The sequence below is a fragment of the Sprattus sprattus genome (assembly GCF_963457725.1).
Source record: "Sprattus sprattus genome assembly, chromosome: 5".
Taxonomy (NCBI): Eukaryota; Metazoa; Chordata; class Actinopteri; order Clupeiformes; family Clupeidae; genus Sprattus; species Sprattus sprattus.
The window spans coordinates 41,075,590-41,099,094 of NC_137924.1; the positions used below are offsets into that span (position 1 = coordinate 41,075,590).

A 23,505-nucleotide genomic window follows, 5' to 3' on the forward strand; every position below is an offset into this window, starting at 1 on the left:
ATATGTATATACAAATTAAAAATAATAATAAAAAAATGTATATAATAATACAAATAAAAAATATATCAGATTTCTTTTTTTATTATTATTATTATTTCTTTCTTTCTCTCTCTCTCTCCTTCTCCCATTTCTCTGCTTGTCCACCCCTTACGTGTTCAGAGATGGCGACATCACTGCTGAGGCCCAGCCTGCGCGGGTCCTGTGGCACGTCGGCCGGGTCTGGGTAGATGAGCACGCCCACCATGCCCGCCTGCTGGGCGTGCCGCACCTTCTCCGCAAAGCTCACGCCCCCACCAACCCTGGCTAGGGCGATGGCTCCCTTCAGCGACATGCCCAGGGTGCGCAGAGTATCAAAGTCCTCTAGCCGTGCATAATTTACATACATTACTCCCCCCTACAGACACGCGCACACACACATGCACACACGCACACACACACACACACACACATACACGCAGAAATATGCAGTCATTAATGCATTAATAATAATACAAAAAGCCAAGCTTATAGACCAGAACAGACATAAAATGTATGAGTGTGTGTGTGTGTGTGTGTGTGTGTGTGTGTAGGGGGGATTAATGTCTGTATAACATTCAAATGTTGGGTCTTTGTTCTACATTTAACCTGAGCCTTACTACCTCCTTTGATGCATTGATTCCAAGGGTTAAAGATGTTCTTGGTTGCCATAGATGCGGTAGTTATAGTTACCGTTGCTGTGCCAGTGGAGCTGTAGGCACAGTAATCTGCAGCATTCAGTTGTATCTCTTCCAGCTCAACGCCATTCTCATCAACTATCCACAAATCATTCCTCTTGGTCCTACAGTGAAAAGAGAGAAAGAGAATCATTTATTATGTGCATAGAAAACACACACACACACACACGTGCGCGTCTGCACAAGTACACTAACACACACACACACACACACACGTGCGCGCATGCACACATACACACAAGTACACACACACACACACACACACACACACACCTGGAGGGGAACTGCAGGGTGGCGTAGTGGGAGTCAGTCCAGGTGTGGTCCATGCGCAGCTTCTGGAAGCTTTGGAGGATTTCTCGGGCCAGGTTGTTCCCCTCTGAGGACCCGGGCGGGTGGGTCGTCCTGCTCACTCGCCTGAACACAAAACACACTCCCTGCAATGCATTATGGGTAGAGTCCCTAAAGTGTGCTGATGCTGGAATAAGAAGGCCCTCACTCTGTGTGGCTATATGTATTACCTCAACAAGTGCGAGTGAGAGAGGGAGAGAGAGAGAGAGTTTGTGTGTGTGTGTGTGTGTGTGTGTACCTAATAGTTGTGTCCAGTGTCTCCTCGCCGAGGTATTTCTTCAACATGTCCCGCAGCTCCCCCATGTGGAGGAGGTCCCCCTCTGGATAATGGTGCAGTCCGGGAGGGTCATCCACTGGCACCAGATCCCCCTCGTCTCCACAGTAGTTGCATGATCCATGGAATGCCACATATCCCAATAGGAATGCTTCAGATGTGAACAGAGAACAGCAGAAAGAGATGATGAAATAGAGAGAAAACGAGAGAGAGGGAGAGGGAGAGAGAGAGTGTGTGTGTGTGTGTGTGTGTGTGTGTGTGTGTGTGTGTGTGTGTGTGTGTGTCTGGCGTGAGTTACCTGTAGTGAATATGAGTAGTGCTGTGAGGGTCAGGTAGATCCATGCCTTTCTATGCTTCAGCGGTTGATGTAAAACTAGAGCCGTGAGGCTGCTCTCAAGCCCCTCCTCCTCTTCCTCGTCTGACTGTGATTGGACGAGCTTGAGTTCCACACCTTGGCCACCGCTTCTGGCCCCTCCTCCTTCCTCCAGCCCTTGCTCAGCCTGTAATCCATCCCCACCCTTCTGCTGGGGCAAGACAACGACAGAAGACAGTTACACTCTTAGAGCTGGGCATAATGAGTGACAGGTAACAAGAGGGGAAAGGGAAGATGCAAGTCTCATACTCCACTCCCATTAAAGATATAGTCCGCGATCACCGAAAAGGTTGTTGACATTACGGAGCCCGGACTGTGTACGGGCAGCATGGATGTTGAGCGCATGGAATAAACAGCTAGAGGACCATGAGGAGCAACTCGCTGATTTCGACAAAAAGTGTACCTGAATAGAATTGCAGACTGCACCTTTAAGCATCCTTGTGTGACGTTGCACTGTTCCCACAGAATTTTGATGTGGAGTAAAACTGGAGCGTTTGATTCACCAGCGTACATGTACATAACGCAACATATGCTACATTACATGCACTATTCTGATATGTATTTCTATGTTTGCTTTTGTTTGTTTGTTTGTTTGATTGTAGGACTCTGGTGTGGTTTATTGTGTAGCGCTGTTTAATACTGCGGTTAACAGGACTCAAACTCCAGTCTTACCCTGTCATTTAGGCCTCTGCTTCCTGCTTGCACATGACACGAGTCATGTGCGATGACCTCATATGACCCCTCTCTCTTCAAACATGACCTTTGCCCTCCCAACACCATGACCCCTTAAGCTCTTACCCCAGTTAGCAGGGACTGAATGGTGGCCATGGGAAGAGCCGTCTGCCACTGTGTTCCCATGAACTGAAAGAACAAAGGGAATAAGACTCCATGAGAGAAGGAGTGAGAGTGTCTGTGCAAGAGAGAAAGAAGGGAAAGGACAGGGCCAAGGAGAGATCTACACTCCACACACTACAGTGGGGATCACACTGCCTTTTACATTTGTAGTGTAAGTTAATGTGTAATGTGAGTTAATCAGGTAGGTTTGCAGAACATACTACTGGGTAAGTAATAATTAACCAAATTATGCTGAAATATGTTGTTAAAATATATGTATACACTGCGGTAAACATATAGCATCACTACAGTATAAATAAATATATACAGTATAAGATCCCTGACAAGTCTAGTGTGCTTTTTAACACATATTTAATTTAGATTAGGATTAAACTGGTCAAACGTTTTGCTAGATTGTTTTAGACCCTACTTTTCATTAAAAATAAATACCCGATACTAGGAAACATGAGTGACATAATTGCTTGATTAATACCGAGAACTTAAAGGTGAAGGCTAGTAAAATAATGCATTGCCAAAATATAAACATGAGAATTGTAATCTTCTCAGACCCAAAAAATGTAAACACACAGACCAGGGAATCACTGAAGATCACAACTTACCTTTGAATATGTGAAAACCAAATTTCTAGAACTCCTTCTCAAATAACCAAGCAATTCCAAGTTCCAAGTGTTTTCAGGTGATAAGAAAAAGTACAGGATGATGTCACACTGTGTGACTGTTGTAGAATGCCGCACATTTACTCACAAACAGACCCACACAAATGACTAACTATGACTAACTGTGATGTGAACACAATACGATTTCACTTCATATCACGTCATATCAAACTCTGAAGAGTGTGTATGGTCCATGAGTTGAATATTTACAAGTGTGTGTGTGTGTGTGTGTGTGTGTGTGTGTGTGTCATGTCATTATGAGCAGCATGATATGCTGCTCAAAGTGTGATGGTAAAAAGTTGCAAACAAGTTTCTCACCTCACACGTTTTTCATCTCTCATTGTCTTTCTGTGTATATGTGTGTGTGTGTGTGTGTGTGTGTGTGTGTGTCATGATACTCTCACTGTATCTTTTCTCTCTCCATCTCACCCTATCTGGCTGTTCCAGCAAACAGGAAAGGAGAGAGATAACCGACAAACGACTACTGCACCCTCACACACACACACATACACCCTCTCTCACACACACACAGCTGATCCAGGAGAAACCACACGTTTAGCCACACTCATGAACAACCACTTTTGGCTTCACTCTCACAAACTATCCCCCAGATACACACATCATAACCTAAAGACTCCTATACAAACATACAGTACATACTATAACTTTTCTAATAGTATAAATATATGCATACCTACACACAAATGAACTACGAATGAAACACTGTGCTACGATCTGCTATGCTAAACACCAAGCTACTATACAAACATTTTGGCCTGGTGTTTTGTGATTTTTTTTTAAAGATGCATTCACACCAAAACACATTCATGTCAATGAAAGATATATGTTTAATTTTGTGGGTGCATCCATGTTTTGTTTCTCACAGAGGAGCAGAAACTGACCCACAGGACATCAACACGTTTTGGAACTCGATTGGCTGCTGTTGCTAAAGCCAGCCTGATTGGCTTGTATAGGTAACGACCACTGAGCTCTTGGGTGACATGTTAAACTTTATTAACAGTACTGCAAACAGATGAGTACCGTGTCCCTATCTGTGTCTTTCTTCCTCGCTGGTGGTCCGATGCATTGGCTAGTTATCTTGCTAATGCTAATTCCACTAGTCACAAATAATACACCTATTGGTTGCTGTTGCAACATTTCCTGTTTACAGTCACATTATATCAGCCAACCAAAGATAATTTAACAAGATGCTGAGTGAGACCAGGCCTTCATGGAGAGGCCATGGCAAAAAGGAACTGTGAGTTTTATTAACGTGTTTCATCCATTTCAAGTTACAGACTGTTTAGGGAGAGGGCCTTTTAGAAGCATATGCTAAGGCTGGCTCAGAAAGTTTGCCAATTCGAGCATGAAATTTCAGAGAAAGCACATAAAAGTCACGAACGTACACACAAACACACAGATTTTTGCAAATCTCCAAACTCACTTGCAGGACAACTAGAGACACTGTCTGTCCCTCTCTAAACACAACTACAGACACTGTCTGTCCCTCTCTAAACACAACTAGACACTGTATGTCCCTCTCTAAACACAACTAGACACTGTATGTCCCTCTCTAAACACAACTACAGACACTGTCTGTCCCTCTTAATAAAAATTCTGCTATTTCAGCTTCTCAACACAGTACTACCATTTAATCTTCAATCACCAGACTGTAACTGATACTTGTACTCCCCTTATGGGTTGTGACAAGAAAGCTTTCTTAAATGACACCTGCATGTTGCCCTTTTTTGTCAGCCTAATCATGGCCTTTATACGGCCCCAAAAGTTCTTTTGTTATCATAATGGTACTGGTTGCCCTTAAAGCAGTCTTCACGATCACTCTCAATCGTATGAGTCTTCAGAGGCTACTGTATGTTTATGTTACTGATCTGACTGGCATTATGTAGCAGGAAGCATCAACAGGACGGCTTGTGAATACCACAGACTCACAGCTATGGGAGGAGCCCTTAGAAATGGATTGTATACGCCTTGACGCTTCAAAGTCACCACACAGCATCTCACTCATACAGCTGAGCCACAAGTGAAAGGACCTTTTGGAGTTAATCTAATTAAGCATGTTGGGTCCACTCCTGTTGTTTTTAAACACGCTATATAAATCAAATTGACTTTACGAATAGTTGTACTACATCTTGGTGTCCCTTGATCTGGCACTAAGAGCTGCACAGGTCTGAGGAGGCTGGGGGGTCCGGGTGGTCCCTAATGGAGTCGTCATTGCTTGGTTGAGTAAACTTTCCACAGTACAGAGTACACACGCATGGAAATCGATCTCAGAGGCCCAAATACATTTAACACCAAGAATAAACACAGCTGTGACCTACCTACAACATGAACCTGCCCAACAGATCAGACACACACACACACACACACTTGCTTTGTGCTCTTGGTCACTGAGTCACACGTCATCAATGGATTTCCTTGCATTAATCTAACCTTTCGATAAACATGGAAAACACTCTCATATAAAAAGGCTTAAAGACAGCAATGAAATTGGACAAGACTGCAATAATACAAATGTGGAATACATGTCATCCTGATCATACTCAACTGCGTCACACTACTTCACAGATGTGACAAGCACACACAAACAAACACACACACACATAAATCCACAAGAGAACTCTACGAGCACCCCAACAGCTAATCAGTGTCACCTCACGACCACTTGCTGGGCGTTTTGTGATCAGAGATCACTTATACAGGCATGGAGGGAAAAGGACAAACTTTCAGACCAATCCTACTCACCTGCTTCGTGTGCTTCCTCTCTCTGGTCTCACTCTCATGTCTAACCCCCCAAAGCTGGCCACAAACCCCGCCCCTACAGCAGCTCCTCATGGGAAGCCCCTCCCACTGACTCTTTGGATTGCTGTTGATTGGTTGAGGGGGGGATGGTGGGTTTAAACCGTCATACATGGCATGGACCATGCTGTGTCCAGTGTTCACAAGGGTGTGTGTTTGTCCCCGTCTTCCACTTGTGGAAACTGAGTGCGGAGAATATAACACTGGCTGAATCGGTGATATCCTGTGTATTAGATACTGAACCTCTTACTGCCCGGTCTCCAAGGTAATTAAGAGTTTGATGGCGTTCTCATGGGATATAGATTCCGCTACTTCTTGGTTGAACCGTTCATGTGACTGTTCATACAATTAACTGTGAACTAAACTGTTGTCAAGCTAAAGGGTGCTGTATAACGTTTTAAGAAAGTAACAGAGAGTAGTGTTAAGTGTTTGGCCTCTGGCCTGAGCTTGGGGTGAGATACAAGAGGTCATCCCAGGTCATGAGATGTCAGGTGTTTTTCTTTCTGGGTTGAGAGGTCACCGTTCTTGTTAAACAAAACACAACACTTCTCATAAAAAGTGGATATAGGAGTTGCAGAGTGGAAATGTAGAGACAGAAAAAAAAGCATGTGTGCAGAAATACATCAGAATTCCTTTTATTAGGCACAGGGACAGTTGGTCGGCCGCTAATCTACAGCAATGCGGTTTATTGCACCCTTTGACCAAGAGTCCTTTTGATGAATGGTTAGACCCCTGACAGCAGACTCCTCCAGCAGGCAGCCAGCTGAGGGAGGCTGATGCAAGTCATACTACTAATAAGGGGGAAAGATGGCCGCCTGCGTTACCTTGACCTTCATGACCAATAAGGACCACTGCACTGCACTGCACTCAATGGCAGGATGAGATCAAAGTGTTACGGCCATGGAGGTTGCCTCGGGCCAGGGGATCAGGCCAGGTCAATAGCAGAGGTTAACACACAGACACACAGACAAACACACACACACAAACAAACAAACACACACGCACACACACACACACACACACACACACACACACACACACAAACTGACGTGCCAACTGCAGAGTTCTTCCCATCACCTCACAGCTGAACAACAAAAACAACGGGTCTCAATATAAAAAAAAATGTCATTTAATTGCTGCATTAAATATTTTTTGAACAATAATTACATAATTATTACATTTATTGCACATCTTCCAAGTCCTGATCTAATCATGTGATGCACAACCCACCCGACAAGACATGAACTGCTGAATAGAACAATCACATTTTCGATTTAAAGGTAAACAACGTCACACACACAAACACATACACACACACCTCAGAGTGTGTGTGTCAGTGGCGTAGTGTGTGTGCAGGCCAGCTGAAGTGGAGAGGGGAATTTGGTCAGGAACTCTCTCTCTCCTCGCTTCATCCTCCTTAGCTGGGGCTCTGAAACACACCAAACCCCATCAGTGAGTTTACGCTCGAGCGTGTCTGACTGTGTTACTTACTTGAAAATAGAAAGTGTGTGTGTGTGGGGGGGGGGGGGGGGGGGGGATGCGTGCATTACTATTGGCATGGGTGTGTGTGTGTCCTTTTGAAAAGGCTTTTAAAGAAAGTGCCTGTTGTGTGTGTGTGTGTGCGTGCACATGGGCGTGGGAATGTGTGTGTGCATGTCTGTGTGTACGGATGTGTGTTTTACCTTGCTTCTGAGAGCGTAGTTGGCAGGTGAGGGTGAGCTCCCGACAGATGCTGCTACTGGAACACAACACACACAGGTACTGCACGAGAGAGTCCTCCGGATTCATATCGCTGACCTACACACACACACACACACACACACACCAATATTCTCCTACATGTTGAATCGTAGAGAGGAAGTACATTCTGTAGACAGCTCCATATCACAATGCGTCTACATGCACCCTTCCTCTTTAATGCATAAATGAAGTGCTCACCATGTCCCGCCCCCGAGCATACAGTCGAAGGTGACCTCTGACCCTCATGCGCCACTGAAGCCCCTCCCACTCTGTTGCCCCTAGCAGCAGCAGTGCAGGAACCGTCTCAGAGCAGAACCAGACGTGGGCCTCTGCAGTGCCATCCTCTACAGCCACTCTAAAGACACACACACACACACACACACACGCACACACACGCACACGCACACGCATACGCACAGGCACACGTACACGCACACGCACACGCACATTACACATCCAATCAAGTTTTATTAGGAATTACATTTTTTGAAAAGTCCCATCATATTGATGCAGTTCATTATCCTTCTGAATATTTGATTTCTGAATCTACCAATCACATTTCTGACACAAGGGATTCAATTTATTCCAGTGGTGATAAACATTCTTTGGGACATCTATTTCATGCACAGCGCTCCTTCTCTCATACTCACTTGGCCTCTGCCTGGAACACTGCGGTGCTTGATTCACAGGAGGGAAATGTCCTGCTGCATCCATCCTGTGGAGGTCACAAGAAAAAGGGCAAAGGGCAAAATCTTAACACCTGACTGTCCGTTCTCTTTCTTTCTCCCTCCTTCACACACACACACACACACACACACATACACACACACACACTAGGGATGGGAAGATTCACCAGTTCGCATCGATGCACCGGCATAAAAGCTCACGATGCGATGGCCCGGATCAAAAAAGTGTGCACCGGATACAATGTGGGATGAATCGCGATGCATCGTTTCTAACATTTTTGAATCGGTATAATCTCAATACAAGACCAATAATTAGAGTGCTTGCCCGAAGGGAAGCACAGTATTGTTATCGTCAAGTTTTCTTTATTTATTTATTCTCCCCGTTTTTCTTGCAGCTAACTACTCCTCGCCCGTTTGAGATAGAGACGCCATTCAAACACCGAAATGTCCGGCTCGATCCGGTGCAAGCCGCTATGACTTTTCGTGGCGGTACTCCTTGTCACTCCTTTTTTATTCCTCTTTTTCATCCCCTTTTTTCTCCATAGACTTGCATGGCAGAACTCTGTGCATTATGACATCATAATAGGCTCATTAAACTGGCTTGCACCTGTGCTTCTCACTGACACCTCCGCCAAATCCAAGGAACCGCATTTTCTCTGTCCCTCTCAATTTAACTTTGAAAAAGAATAAGAGGAACCGTATTTCTCTGTCCCTCTCAATTCAACTTTGAGAAAGAATAAGAGTAACTACAGTTTCTAACCTAGCTACCGTATTTCCACTTCGTTAAGGTGAGTTGAATGGCAGCATTTTCAGTGTACTGACTGAAATTTTAATGGAAACTGATAGTGTTAGCCGTAGCAGCTAACGTCTCCCATCCATGGGAGTATCCACTGGCAGTTTCAGCTAGCCGTAACAGGGGATAATTTTCCTTAATTCAAGTTGTGAAGTAAACCTTTGAAGTAATTCATGAATTTAGTTGTGTGGATATAGTGGGTTAAGGCTTGTTTTCCTACTACGGTAACGTTAGCTATCCTAGCTGTGTTAAGCAGCTGTAATATCTGAGTACGGGGCTAAACGTAAGCTACCTAGACCTATACGTTGTAGATATGCAAAAGTAGCTTATACTGAAAGAATGGTTAACTTGTTAGCTCACCAGTTTATTTTGTTGCTAATGTGGTTGGAGAGGACCGATAGCGTGAGTTAACATTAACCCGTGTCCTGGGAGTAATGATTCATGAGAGACCTTGAACCATTAGGTTACCTGAAAAACGTTTGAGGATACCTGGACACAGCGTAGCTATTGTAGTGTGCTCAGTTTTCGAAAACTAGACTTAAACTAAGAAGGATAACTATGACTAAATGTGACTAAAACTAATATGCATTTTTGTCTTAAGACTGAATCTAAAATAGCTGCCAAAATGAACACTGATAGGGGACCCCTTAATCTGCAATTCATGGTTGCTAGCTCTAATCAGATGTACTAACTAGGCTTATAAGAGAAGACTAACTTTTTAGGCCAACGAACACACTAGACCCTTTCACAATAAACGAGCAAACATGAGAGAAAAACAGAGCAAGCACACTCTCGCAGTTCGTTCACGAAACGCATTCTAGTTTTATATTGAGATAGATTCCACCTCTTTTACTGTTTCTTAAACGCGCTCTCACCGCTGTCAATGGCCGCTTCTCGTGAAGTCTATACTTTTTGTAAAAGCTCTATCTGTCTGCAATACCGCTCTCGGCCTCTATGCCACTTGGGGGCTCTCACAGGCAAAGACAGTGGGATAAGGGAGTGTTAACAGTGTTTTTAGCCTGGAAGTCTAGCACCTTATTGAACGAAATTAAAAATAGTGAACGTGCCGTTCACAGACACCAGAAAGTCCACAGTATCGTTCATCAGGCAGTAATACAGTACGTCCAGTTCACGTTCACCAAAATTATGAACGAGTTAATGAACTTTCATTCAATGAACACTTTCAGACACAACACTGGCACTTGATGCACGTTTCATAGCTTGATGCACGTTTCATAGATCTGGCTTTCTTGGAAGACCACGGCACCAAGGACGTGATATTTATTAAGATTATAGCAGCGGTTATGATGGAGGAAGATTACTTGAATTTACCAGTGTCTTCTTTAAATGATTTTTTTGTCTTCATCCTGATCATGTGGATCAACTCAAAACCTAAAGAAAAACCTTAAAATAGGACAAATAACTTAAATTAAGTGTGTGATGCAGTTGATCCACGTGTTTAGGATGAAGCAAACTGTGTTGAGACTGCCAGGTATAGTTAAAAAAAAATGACATTTAGAGAACACTTATACATGTTATATCTTGTCAGAGACCTTGTTAATGATTTGTTGTATGACAAATAAATGAATCATTATGAATCATATAAAATTGCATTATTTTGCATCACATCTCGCTGAATCGCATCTTGTCGAATCGCACTGCATCGCAATAGGGGTGAATCGTATCGTATCGCATTAGAAGCTGCTTTTATGTATCTTTAATGTATCGGATCGTTGGCAGTGCATCAAGATGTGTATCGCATCGTCCTCAGTATGGAGATGCACATCCCTAACACACACACACACACACACACACACACACACACACACACACACACAGACCTACACACACACAGACCTACACACACACAGACCTACACACACACACACACACACACACACACACACACACAAACCCCCATATACACACACACACACACATACACACACCTGTTTGTAGATGCTCCCACACAGAGAGCAGGTCCACTGCATCTTAAGGTGCAGCACACAGGTCACGTGCGCTTTGACACGACCCAGCATGCAATGCTGCCCCTCCTCAGGCCGCGCCCACTCACCCAGCAGCATCATGGGAGGAGGCTGCTGGTGCCGAGAAGAGCTGGAAGCAAAAGAGAGGAAAAAACGATTAAGAATGGAACGAAAAGGCAGAGAAAATGAATCTAATATAAAGATCCAAGCATACACCTAACTGTACATAAATGACACAGACACAGTTTTATGTGTGCGCCATGTGTCTTTTATCTGTTTGCATTGTGTCTGTGTCTGTGTCTGTGTCTGTGTCTGTGTCTGTGTCTGTGTCTGTGTCTGTGTCTGTGTCTGTGTCTGTGTCTGTGTCTGTGTCTGTCACTCTATGCATGTATGAATTAATCTACAGTATCTATCGCAATTAAAAGAAGAAAGGAGAGGATGGAAGGAGGAGAAATTAGGATCAAGACAAACTCACTCTGAATCCCCTGAACCCAGTGCAGTAACGGTCACACAGCTGATAGGCAGAAAGCGGCAGTAAACGTTACCCTTCCTGAAAAACACACACAAACACAGACACACACACACACAGACACACACACACACACACACACAAAGTGAGTGAATGTGGTTTAAGTAGATAAAACCACAGCCATGGAATAACCCATCCCTCATGCAACCCTGTGGTACTGCCCAGTTAAATAATGCTTGAGCCCCCCTTCCTTCACCCCCCAGACGTGTGATAGGCACCTGGACACTGAGCGCTGGAAGGCATGGAGCACTACAGTTGCCCCGGGGAGCAGACCAGGGATGAAGGGATTGTGGGTTAGGTCCAGATACACCTGGATGCTGGGAGTTGATACTTCTGCATCCTCTATGGTCAGCCGGAACCTGAGGTCTGTCTCTACACACACACCTGTACACACACAGTTATACAGCACTGTTAGTTATGATGTATTTATCTCTCTCTCTCTTTCACTCACACTCACACTCACACTCACACTCACACTCACACTCACACTCACACTCACACACACACACACACACACACACACACACACACACACACACACACACACACACACACACACACACACACACACACACAATTAACATAGTCTAACCTACATATTACAAAGTGAGGATGTCTACCTTTAGTCTTGATCAGTGATTGGATGGCTGGGGGCTTTCCCTGTTCCTCCTTCAACGTGATTCGCTGAGATATAACGCCATAAAAGGACACAATCTCTGGACAGGAGCTGGAGAGAGTATGCAATGACTTGAAACACCATGCTGTGTCCAATCAGAGTCCGTTTCTAACCAGCAAACAGTTTAATGAGAAGATGGGTGAATGACCAAGACTTACCTGCTGTGCAGGATCTGAGATACAGTTTTGATGTTTTGTGTCTCAGAGGGGACAATCTAAGGGGGTGGATAGACAGCACATACAAACACATACATACCATGGTAACAAATACTGGATAATATGACACATTCCATCATCGACTTATCCCTAAATGACACAGACACAGTTTTATGTGTGCGCCATGCGTCTTTTATCTGTTTGCATTGTGTCTGTGTCTGTGTCTGTGTCTGTGTCTGTGTCTGTGTCTGTGTCTGTGTCTGTGTCTGTGTCTGTGTCTGTGTCTGTGTCTGTGTCTGTGTCACCTGTGTAGTCAGGGGAGTGTGTCTGTGTCTGTGTCACCTGTGTAGTCAGGGGAGTGTGTCTGTGTCTGTGTCACCTGTGTAGTCAGGGGAGTGTGTGCCAGCGTGTGGATGCGCCACCGAGACTGGACCACGAGGGAGGGGTCGCCATGGCTTTTCACCCCACCCTTCACACTCTCAGTCTTCACACTCAACACGCTGACGTCCTGAGAGAGGGAACACGGACAGGGGACACCGAGGGGAAAGGAGGAGACAGGGGGACAGGAGGGGACAGGAGGGGACAGGAGGGGACAGGGGGAGACATTAGTATCCACTTCAAGCAAAGACAGACACCGCATGACTACACTTCTACATTTTGTACAGACCTCTGAACAGACTATGTATTTTGGTGTTGTGTATATAATGACTTGAGTAGGGGTGTTTTTCAATGTAGTAATTGTGTGTGTGTGTGTGTGAGTGTGTGTGTGTGAGTGTGTGTGTGTGTGTGTGTGTACCTCTGTGTGTAAGGCCATGAGTCGATAAACAGACCCAGGCTGCAGAAGAGGAAACCATCTGACAGCAGAGCTGATGAACTGCAGTTCAAGCTGAGAAAGAGAGAGAGAGAGAGAGATGTAAAGCAGACCATTACTACAATGAAAGGAGAGAGTTCTGACACCGTACTCAATGTTGTGTTGCATCCCAACAAGGGTTAGGTTAACATTACACGACTTTCTTGGATAAGCATGATGTTCAAAGAGAATGACAGGGACACACAGCTGGAGAGAAATAGAGAGAGAGGAGGGAGGGGAAAAAGAGAAAGCTGATGGAAAGAGGCACTGTGTTCCTTACCTGTGTGTGTGGTCCATTACACTCTGTCACCTGCAGTGGGCCATTTCTGGGGTCCTCGTCCCACCTCTGGGCTTTCCCCAAACACGTCACCTTGGTGACAAAGCTCAGTGACAGGCCTGGCGTTGCCCCTGACAACAGCTGATGGTTGCGTAGGGCCACGCCCTGTTTAGTCTCCACACGAAAGGCCAGCGACACACAGGGGTCAGAGGTCGCCCCCGCCTCTCTTCCCACAATGCCTTGCTCTGGGTGCCCCGCGGGGATCTCTTGGTCCCCCGTTCTCCGTCTCTTGGTGTCGCCTCCTCCACTCTTCTCTATCGTTTTCATTAGTTCGCTCTCTGAGCTGCCTTTCTCCTCCTCTTCTCTCATCCTCTTTCCAATACTCCTCCTCCTCCCCGGCTCACCGACACTAGTCCTCTTCTCCTCTGGGCCTTTCACTCCCACTCCCTCCATCCCTCCATCACTTGTACCCTCTGACTCCCTCTCCTTGTCTGTCGCTTTCTCTCCCGCTCCCTCGTTTCCTCGGCTCCCAGGCTCTGACCTCTTCTCCCCATGTGCTGTTATCGCTCTCGGTCCCTTGTTCCCGCTCTCCGCTAGCAGGAGGCCCATGGCAGTGGAGGGACTAAGGATGTGCAGGTCGCTCACACACACCTGCAGGTACACCCTGACAAAGGATACACACAAACGTGTGTTAGTGTGGGTGTTTCAGTGTGCTGAAAATGGAGATAAGTCACACACAGCTCCACCATCTCACAGGGAACATTGGAGTGTATGGTAAAATGTGTGTGTGTGTGTGTGTGTGTGTGTGTGTGTGTGTGTGTGTGTGTGTGTGACAATGTTTATCGGGACTCCCAGGTGACTGACGGGAGACGTAAAGAAGTAAAACAATAGCAGATTTAGTGTGAGTGAGTGCTGCCCCACCTGCAGAGCTTGTTGGTGATGTACTTCTCCTCGTTCAGGTGCTCCCAAGATGGAAAATTAGTCTTCAGGAATCTCTCAGCTACAAGGGTACAGCGCCGCACACACACCAAACAACCTGTATATCACACACACATGAACTACATTTAAACACATAGAGTGGGCTGTAGGTATATCCGTGTGTGTGTGTGTGTGTTTGTGTGTGTGTATGTTTGAGTGTGCGTGTGCGTGTGTGCGTGTGTGCGTGTGCGTGTGCGTGTGTGTGTGTGTGTGTGTGTGTGTGTGTGTGTGTGTGTGCGTGTGCGTGTGTTACCCAGCCAGGCAGTGTTGTCTGCAGCTCGCTGGCTGCCCGCCTCAACAGTCTCCACCAGGACACAATCGATGGCTCCTGTCTGGTCTCGTAACTGGAGTGTGGCTGTGACCGGGCTGGTCTCCAGTATTCCTACCAGCAGAGCCACTTTGGGCTGGTCCTGGAGCGACCAGGTCCTGAAGGACCAGCTGAGGAGCGGGTTCAGCTCAGCGCGTGTCAGGCCCGCCGCCGACGGGGGGAGGAGAGCGGAGAGGGAGAGAGAGGACCAGCACTTCTCCTTCAGCCACTCGCACAGGTCTGAGATGGAGGGAATCTCACAACCTGCCCCACACACCCTATACTGGAGAGACAGAGACAGAGAAAAAGAGAGAGAGAGAGAGAGAGCGAAAAAAAGTCACATTATAATTATAATATTATTATGAGCAAAGTAAGATATAGATAGTTATTCTTATATTATAAGCAGTACCAAATATAATTGTTATTAAGGGTCAGCTGCTGATTTACCACAAGCTGTCAGTGGAGGAACAGAGCGGGAAGGATTGAAAGAGAGGGAGAGACGGGAAGGAACGAAAGAGAAGGAGAGGGTTAAAGTGAAAGAGTGAGAGTGGGAAAGGAACTGCATTCAAATCCTTAGATCAGTATTCAAAATGATAGCTTACAGGATCAGATGTTTTATAACATTTTGCTATTGCTGCTGCAGTCTGCACTAGAGGCCTAACACTCCCAGAGGAGTACCGCGGGTCCCAGCGCAAATCAGTTAATCTGGAGCGCGGCCGGAGGTGGGGAGAAACTGATGCGTGTACAGGAGCAGGAGTAAGAAAGCAAATGTATCAGAAGGTGGATATGGATATGGCTCACATTGTAAGATCTGACAGTTTCTGGAAATGATAGATTCATGTTTGCAGGAAAACAGGAAAAAAATGGAACGAGCAGGACTGAAAAGTGCATCCCATGCGGGATTTTGCATGCGGGGGCGGAGGAGGGGGACAAAACATGAATATTGTAGGCGGGGGGCGGAACATTAAGCTGTAATGTTCGTGTGAGTGCGTGTTGTCCTGTATTTCGTGTGCTACCTCATTCAGTGGGCAAAGGTGTGGCTCCTGCAGCATTTCTCTGTAGATGTCTCTCGGCTCTCGGCCCTGATCGTGCACACAGAGACACTCCAGGAGCCGAGACGCGACCACCCACACACGCGACTCACACACCCAACGAGGGCACAATCTGAGAGGAGAGGAGAGGGCGTTGGGTTAGGCACACAGAGAGTTACATAAATGATATGTATAAAAGGGTAATATATCTACATTTTTAATAAAAAGGGTAATATATCTACATTTTTGTCTGCCACAGTTTTTTAGGAACACCAATTATTAAGGATTTGTTAGAGTCAGAAATGTAAGAAATGTAAAGTCTGCTATTCTAATCCAATACTTTTTTTTGTCAGAATCAGCTAATTGCTCTTCATGGCCCTCTAGCTAGCCATGCAGGGGCGTGTGCTCGGAAAAAAAACGCAGGTGTTTGAACACAGTCCTGGCTCTGCAACTGGAACACAAACATAGAGGCTCGGACTGAGCAATCCAGCCAATCAACACATTGCTTTAGGAGCACAGAAGTAAGGGGTGTCATTTGATTGCCTGTTGAGCCGCTGCAGAATCGCAGACTCTACCTTTCAAGACCTTAAATCAATAACCAAGACTCTTCCATTCTCAGTCACCATGAAGATCCACACATTAAGGACACTCCCCAGTGTACAACCCCAGAGGTGCAGATCCACACATTAAGGACACTCCCCAGTGTACAACCATAGAGGTGCAGATCCACACATTAAGGACACTCCCCAGTGTACTACCATAGAGGTGCAGATCCACACATTAAGGACACTCCCCAGTGTACTACCATAGAGGTGCAGATCCACACATTAAGGACACTCCCCAGTGTACTACCATAGAGGTGCAGATCCACACATTAAGGACGCTCCCCAGTGTACTACCATAGAGGTGCAGATCCACACATTAAGGACACTCCCCAGTGTACTACCATAGAGGTGCAGATCCACACATTAAGGACGCTCCCCAGTGTACTACCCCAGAGGTGCAGACATCTACTCTGGGAATGTAACACATACAAGTGTCACGCAGAGACCTGTAACTTGGGAGAGACTGTGAGCACTGTGAAGGCCGACATACAGACGCATGTATAAACACACACAGACCCACCTCTGCTGGAGTGCGTTTGAGTAGTAGTGAAGCCACAGGTATTCTGACACTCCCAGATTTTTCTCCAGTAGAAAGCGAGGCAGCTCCCCATGTGACGAGGAGGAGGCGGGGCCAACGGCCGCCACAGGGCTATAGGCGGTCACGCGTACACTGGAGCGCAGGCAGGCACAGAGCATCGTGGGAAGGCCGTGCGGCGAGGGCCGGAAAAGGAAGTGAACGTGCTGAAGTTCCACCTCCGCTCCAGGACGCAAGCCGCTGTTCCAATGCAGCGGCTGATAGGCCAAACATAGGCCCAGCTTTCCGTCAATCACGTACAGCCCCGCCTCCTGGTCGGTCACAGCTGAGATTACACCCTGCCATAAAGAGAGACAGAGACCGAGATAAAGAGAGAGAAAGAGAGAGAGAGAGAGAGATAGAGAGAGGGAGGGAGGGAGAAAGAAAGAAGCAAAGGTGGAGAGAGACAAAGTTACATACAACATGCATACCGTAAATCCTCAAATAAAGACTGGGATTCAATTAGAAGCCGGGCTTCAGATAGTAGCCGGGTCGTGGTCCATACGGACAAATAAAGGCCGGGCCCCGAATACAAGCCAGGGGGAAAATAAAGTAGCCTATATTACTGTAGCCTACCAGCATCAGTCCGTCGGCACAAAGTAGACATCACAATTTAATTGAATGCATTTCACAAATGTTCTCCTCATGTTTAATATTATATTATATAATATTGTTGGCTAATTTCGATGCGATAAATGCGATAGGCTACGACTAGCAGGTGGAGGTAGAAAGAAAGTTAGGCTGGATATCAAACCAGCTCGTTGAATACATTTTTTCAGTCCGCGATAAGCATAATAGAGTGTTTAGAAAAATGATTAAAATCAAGGCTTTGGAAATCTTTTCCTCCGTTACTGACAGATGGAGACCATATCTCCGATGTTTATTTTTACGTTGACACCGCACATAAAGCGCTACGCGCTGTGCAAGAACTGTTGAAGGCATGCAATGAATTATATTAGCCTACTGCAATTATGCCCATTATTTAAATAATAAAATTCTATAACAGAAGATAAGTAAGAAATAAAGGCCTGCCCCTAATACAAGCCTGCCCCAAATAAAGGCCGGTGCGCTGTGCAGCCTAAGTAAATACAAGCTCCGGCCACAATTTGAGGATTTACGGTAATTCAATTCTATATTCATTTTTTAGAATCTTTGTTGGCCAAATATGTTGACACATGCAAGTAAATGTCCCTCTTGTCGTTGGTACAGCGGTACATTGGACAATGTACAGACTACATACAGACAATGTTAAGATTATATACAGTTCCTTGTTAAATTCACAGACAAGCAACTTGTACACCAGGATGTTACGGATGAATACTGAGACTGCTGGTTCTAGACACTCAGGCTAGAGGTATTAAACCCTCTGAGCCAGTGGTTCCCAACCTATGGGTCGCCAAAGGTCCACGGGGGGTCGCGAGGCCCTCTTGATTTTGAGGGGTTTAATTTGAATAGCCTACCATGATATAGACCATGTTGAATAAATGGCAAAGCATTTAATATATGCATAGAAGTAACCAAATGTAAGTGCTACATTTAGCATTTATTCTGTTTTTGAACGAAGACAAATTTAGGAATAAAATGATAAACTAAAATGAGTTTTCGCAGGAAACCGAGCGCATTATGTGACTCTCTCTCGTGCGTGCGCTGTTGCCTAGCGACTTACTGAGTGAGGGAAAGATGGCTACGCCACAGGTAGGAGAGAGAGCGGAGGAATGTGTCAAAAAGAAAAAGAGGGGGTACCAAGAAAGTTTTATAGAGTATGGATTCATAGAAGCCATGGATAAAGTTCGAGCTGAATGTATATTTTGCCGTGACAAACTAGCGAACGAAAGTTTGAAGCCCTGCAAGTTAAAGCGACACCAGACCACAAAACATCCGGATACGGTGGGAAAAACAAAGGAGCTTCGTGTTGCTAACAGGCCACAGAACATTAAAGACAGTTTGTTGAGGGCTGGAAGCGACCACAGGCAGGCAACATTGGCATCTTTTGACCGTTCTCTTCTAATTGCCAAAGACAAAAAGCCACACACCGCTGGCGAAACACTGATTAAACCTGCGTGCATTAAAATGGCAAAGAGAATGTGTGGACCACAGGTGGCCAACAAATTTAAGACTGTGCCACTGTCCAACAACACAGTGAAAGATAGAATCGACAGGATGGCAGGGAACGTCGAGAACACACTAGTCGAAAAACTGAAGACCGGTCCCTTTTCCATCCAGCTGGATGAAACCACCACTGTGGCCGAGGAAGCAATCCTCATCGTTTACGCACAATACATTGAGGTGACCGAGGTAAAACAGGACATTCTTATGTCTGTAAATCTGAGCTCTCATTAAAAGGTTGCCTGGCCTAGGTTGCCTGTTTGTGCACAGTCAAATGAAAAGGAGATTTTAAAAAAACCTGTGAATACTGGTAAAGCTGGTAATATTATATGTTCCTCATTTTATGTGTTGTTGCCTGGGTAAGTTGTGTTTGAAACAGTCAAATGGCAAGGAGATTAAAAAAAAAAAAAACACAGTGAAATTAAAACTGTGGTAATTTTACAAATGATTAGGCCTACTCAGTTTGTTGTTGCCTGCCTAAGTGTTTACAATAGTTAAATGTAAGTGATGAAGGAAAACAGTGGAATTTACGTGCTATTATTTTAATTTTATTTTTTAAGTTATTTCTCATTTTCTGTGTTATTGCTGCTCTCATATGGAAGTAGGCCTATATTATTTTTGAAGAAACATGTTTTTTACAAATAGCCTATTAGCCTATCTGAAGTTTATGTGGAAGCCTAATTTCAAGGTTTTTTCTTATTGGTCTGTGTCATTTGAGCAGGCAGTGTAATACTGATATTCATTTCATGTTGAATTCTTGAAATGTAGCCTAATAAAGCGCAAATGTGAAGGATGTAGGCCTAAGCGTTTTTTTCCGGGGGCGGGGGCGGGGGGGTTGGGTCACCAAAGCTTACAATGGTAAAAATATGGGTCCCTGAGAAAAAAGGTTGGGAACCACTGCTCTGAGCGACAGCGTTATCATAAACACCTCAGATACTGACACATTTTGGAAATGTATGACAGGCCATGACCCCAAGCCCAGGGCCTCCTCTCCCTGTAGCCTCTCTCCCTCTCTGGCTCTCACCTTGTAGCTGATGATTTTGGAGCGTTTGATCTTCACAGCACAAGCGGCGCTAGCCGACGGACCTGCTGGAGGCTCTTCCCTCGGCAAGGCGTCTGCCTCCACGTCCGCGGCGATTGTCGGCTCGTCCGCAGAAGATGCCTGCTCGTCAGAGCGGAGGGTCTGCACGTGTGCAAGGGACTCCTGCTGACTGAGCTGTTGGCTTCGCTCAGTCTCAGTCTCCTTCTCCTCTGTGACGGCTGTCCTAGGCTGGTTATGAGCGAGAGAGCGCGCAACGAGGCGGGACTGTGACGTGACGGACAGGACCCTGTGGCCTGCCCATCCCCTGAGAGAGCACGCTCGCAGCGCCGACACACACACATGGCGGCCCACAAACACACACGGCCGCCAGGGCACGGACCTGGAGTCCTGGGAGAGAAACAGAGGGAGGGTTTAGTTAAGGAGACATGCACAAACCAACACAAAAACACATTGACTTGACATGACATAACATAAACATTTCATACACTACAAACATTACATACATACAACATAAACACACACAACTAAGGCTGGTGTTACTCAAGTTTAGTTCCCTCTCTCGCTCTCTCTCTATCTAACATACACTCACGCATACAAACCTTTGCTAACTTACCATCACCAGTATAGGTACAGTGAAGTCCCTCTCTCTCAGACTGAAACAGAAGAAGCGTTTCCCTGCGATTACCAGCAGAGGGCTTACCGTACACACTTCCCCACTCACACCCACAAGCGCCCCACCTGATCGCCTAGGATGAGAAGAGAGGAGAGAATTGAGGGGTGATTTGAAGAGTTGAAGACAGAAATAATAAAATTAATATTAAGAGGGGAAAGGGGAAAGAGAAGAGAGGATACAGAAGAAGATAAAGCTAGAGAAACATTGTCACAAAAAAAAGTGTCTGACTTTGTCTGCTCCAGGTGCTCTTTCCATCACCCACCCTCCCTCATAACTCACTTCTCTCCCAGCCATCTGGCAGTTTCTCGGACCCCCAGCGCTTCCGACAGTGGCCCCCCAGGGTCAAAGGTGACAGCATCAGGTGTCAGGTGAATCGGGGAGGCAATCAGTTCCAGGTAACCAGCCTCCTGGCCCCCCTTCCCTGGTGGATTATGGGGAATGTAGTTCCAAGTGGGGAAAAGCATGGGTTGGTTGATCCAAGAAGTTTCTGGTTCGAGCAACTGGGAACAGACCAGGCATAGGGATGAGTGCTTATGTGTGTGTATGTGTCTGTGGTCGAATAGGACGTCCTATCGTCTTTTCCTAACCACTTTTCCTTTACCTCAATGGAAAACGTCATGAGACCAAAGAAAGATGAAGTATGAAGTAGAATTCATAAGGACTTAGGAAAAGACAATCGCGGTGCTAAGAGAATCCGATTGCATTTATTATGCAAAGGCGAATGTTATTGCTCCTAAATATCGTTTGTTGATCAAGTTGTTGTTGCTGCCTCAATGAATTGTGGGGTGGTACTACCGCCTTTCTTTTCATAAAGGATGGTCTAGTGTACCCTATGCTAAAGGAGAGAAGACAGGAAGCACCGTAGCACATTGCCTTAGTATTTAGAGAATTCAAACAGCTCTTATCTTGGCTTCCAGAAACTTCCAGGTCATTTCACTCAGTTAGAAACCTTCCTAAGCAAAAAAGACTATCGAACCGCAGCCTATGTGTGAGAGAGACTTGATCTTGATACTCACCTCACAGTGCACACTCCCGCTGGAGTCCGACACCCTCCAACCATCCTCCCCTGTACTCAGCCAGCCAATAAGCAGAAGGTTGGCGCGGGAAAGGCCTTTGTGATTGGGCAGAGCCTGCTCTGCCTCTCGGGTCAGCACTCTATGCTGACTAGTGCTCATGGTGAGACTGCTGAAGCAGGCGGTCCGCTGTCTGGAGAGGAGCTCTGACACACATACACACCTGGAGAACATGCACACACAGCAGTGAAATATACCTTAATATAAAACACACAAGCTCTGAACTCCAAACATCCTAAGCACACAGTAATACAATGTAATTACATACAATGTAATATAAGTGCAGACAGACATAGAAGAACACACAGTGAAGTTTATGCATTTTGTAGGCATAGCCACACTTTGACTCTACAAGCATTACATTAATTTAGATCTGATTTGATCGTCTTTGCAAATTGATGTTGATGTAAGCAAAGAAAAAGTTGGAATGTTGATTTAAGCTACTTCGTGTTGCAAAACGTACAGGCATTCTCACAAACGCTACAAACTGAACTGTTCCCATTAAGAAGAATACAAGCACTTGTACTATGCTACTTCCGATGGACATATCAATAGTTACCTACCTGAAGCTAAGGGGGAGTGAGTCAGACGAAAAACACCCCTGCAGGCGCGAAACAACCGAGAGGGCCACTTCATCGACAGGCAGCCCTCCAGTGATTCCGGCGAGCACCGGGAGGAGCTTGTCCCTCACACTCAAGAATAGTTCGCTCAGCCAGGTTTGCTCCTGAGAAAGAATGCAGGAATCAAAAGCTTTAGGAGTAAGTATTTACTAATGAGAACGAAAGGTAGCTATAGTGAACATGTTAATGGTGGTTTGTGTGATGTGGTTATAACTGGCATGGCACTTTAATTGGCTTTTTTATATAATGAGACATTGTGTCTATTTTCTGTAGTTAATCGATTAAGCCTAGTAAATCAGTTTTCAGACTATCCCTACTTGTAACATAAGCGAGATCCAGGACCCACACGTACCACTCGACTCTTCTCTGTAAAATGGCCAAGAAACATATCCATCCCTTTTCCCAAGACAGTAACGTTGGCGTCATGCAGTTATTCCAGCTAACGTTGACCAGCTGGCTAGCTTTAGAGTTGTAGCACTAGATACTGTTGAAATGTGTTGCAAGCCATAAAGGGAACAAAATACATTTAACGTTGAACACATTTCTATAGTAAGAGTGTTATGCTCTCACTCTGAACTGTAGGAAGAAATAACACGATCCTAGTAACTGGGGAAAACTCAAATATGTTCTCGCGCTAAAACCCACCAGCAAACTCTTCATAACATCCGACCACGTGACTACAAATCTTCCGAACGAGGTTGTAAAATATAACCCACTGTATAACAAATGTCTGCATAGTTCCAGACCAGTTCTTTTCTGCGTTTACTGT

General features: G+C 45.5%; 2 protein-coding genes across 2 annotated transcripts in view; both read right to left on the bottom strand.

Moving 5' to 3' along the window:
- The window catches only part of tfr2 (transferrin receptor 2), a gene marked incomplete at both ends in the record, with an annotated part of 12,442 nt that extends 6,370 nt beyond the window's left edge, over positions 1-6,072 (bottom strand). The window contains 7 exons of the mRNA XM_080838836.1: positions 152-394; positions 709-817; positions 987-1,127; positions 1,300-1,486; positions 1,634-1,859; positions 2,507-2,569; positions 5,983-6,072. Coding sequence (XP_080694962.1) covers positions 152-394; positions 709-817; positions 987-1,127; positions 1,300-1,486; positions 1,634-1,859; positions 2,507-2,569; positions 5,983-6,072 — 1,059 coding nt within the window. The remainder of the gene's footprint in view (positions 1-151; positions 395-708; positions 818-986; positions 1,128-1,299; positions 1,487-1,633; positions 1,860-2,506; positions 2,570-5,982) is intronic.
- Positions 6,073-7,355: 1,283 nt separating this feature from the next.
- ctc1 (CTS telomere maintenance complex component 1) lies at positions 7,356-23,356 on the bottom strand (the record flags this gene model as incomplete). The annotated part of the gene is made up of 22 exons (XM_080838337.1): positions 23,089-23,356; positions 22,680-22,840; positions 22,060-22,279; positions 21,323-21,543; positions 20,984-21,116; positions 20,353-20,757; positions 17,169-17,521; positions 16,029-16,176; positions 14,959-15,295; positions 14,649-14,763; positions 13,731-14,391; positions 13,397-13,486; positions 12,980-13,108; positions 12,604-12,659; positions 12,390-12,496; positions 11,988-12,153; positions 11,716-11,790; positions 11,205-11,370; positions 8,427-8,491; positions 7,975-8,131; positions 7,719-7,833; positions 7,356-7,465 (listed from the first exon to the last, which is right to left on the bottom strand). The coding sequence occupies exons 1-22, from the start codon at positions 23,128-23,130 to the stop codon at positions 7,356-7,358; spliced, it is 4,032 nt and encodes a 1,343-aa protein (XP_080694463.1). The 5' UTR covers positions 23,131-23,356.
- Between the last annotated feature and the right edge of the window lie 149 nt (positions 23,357-23,505).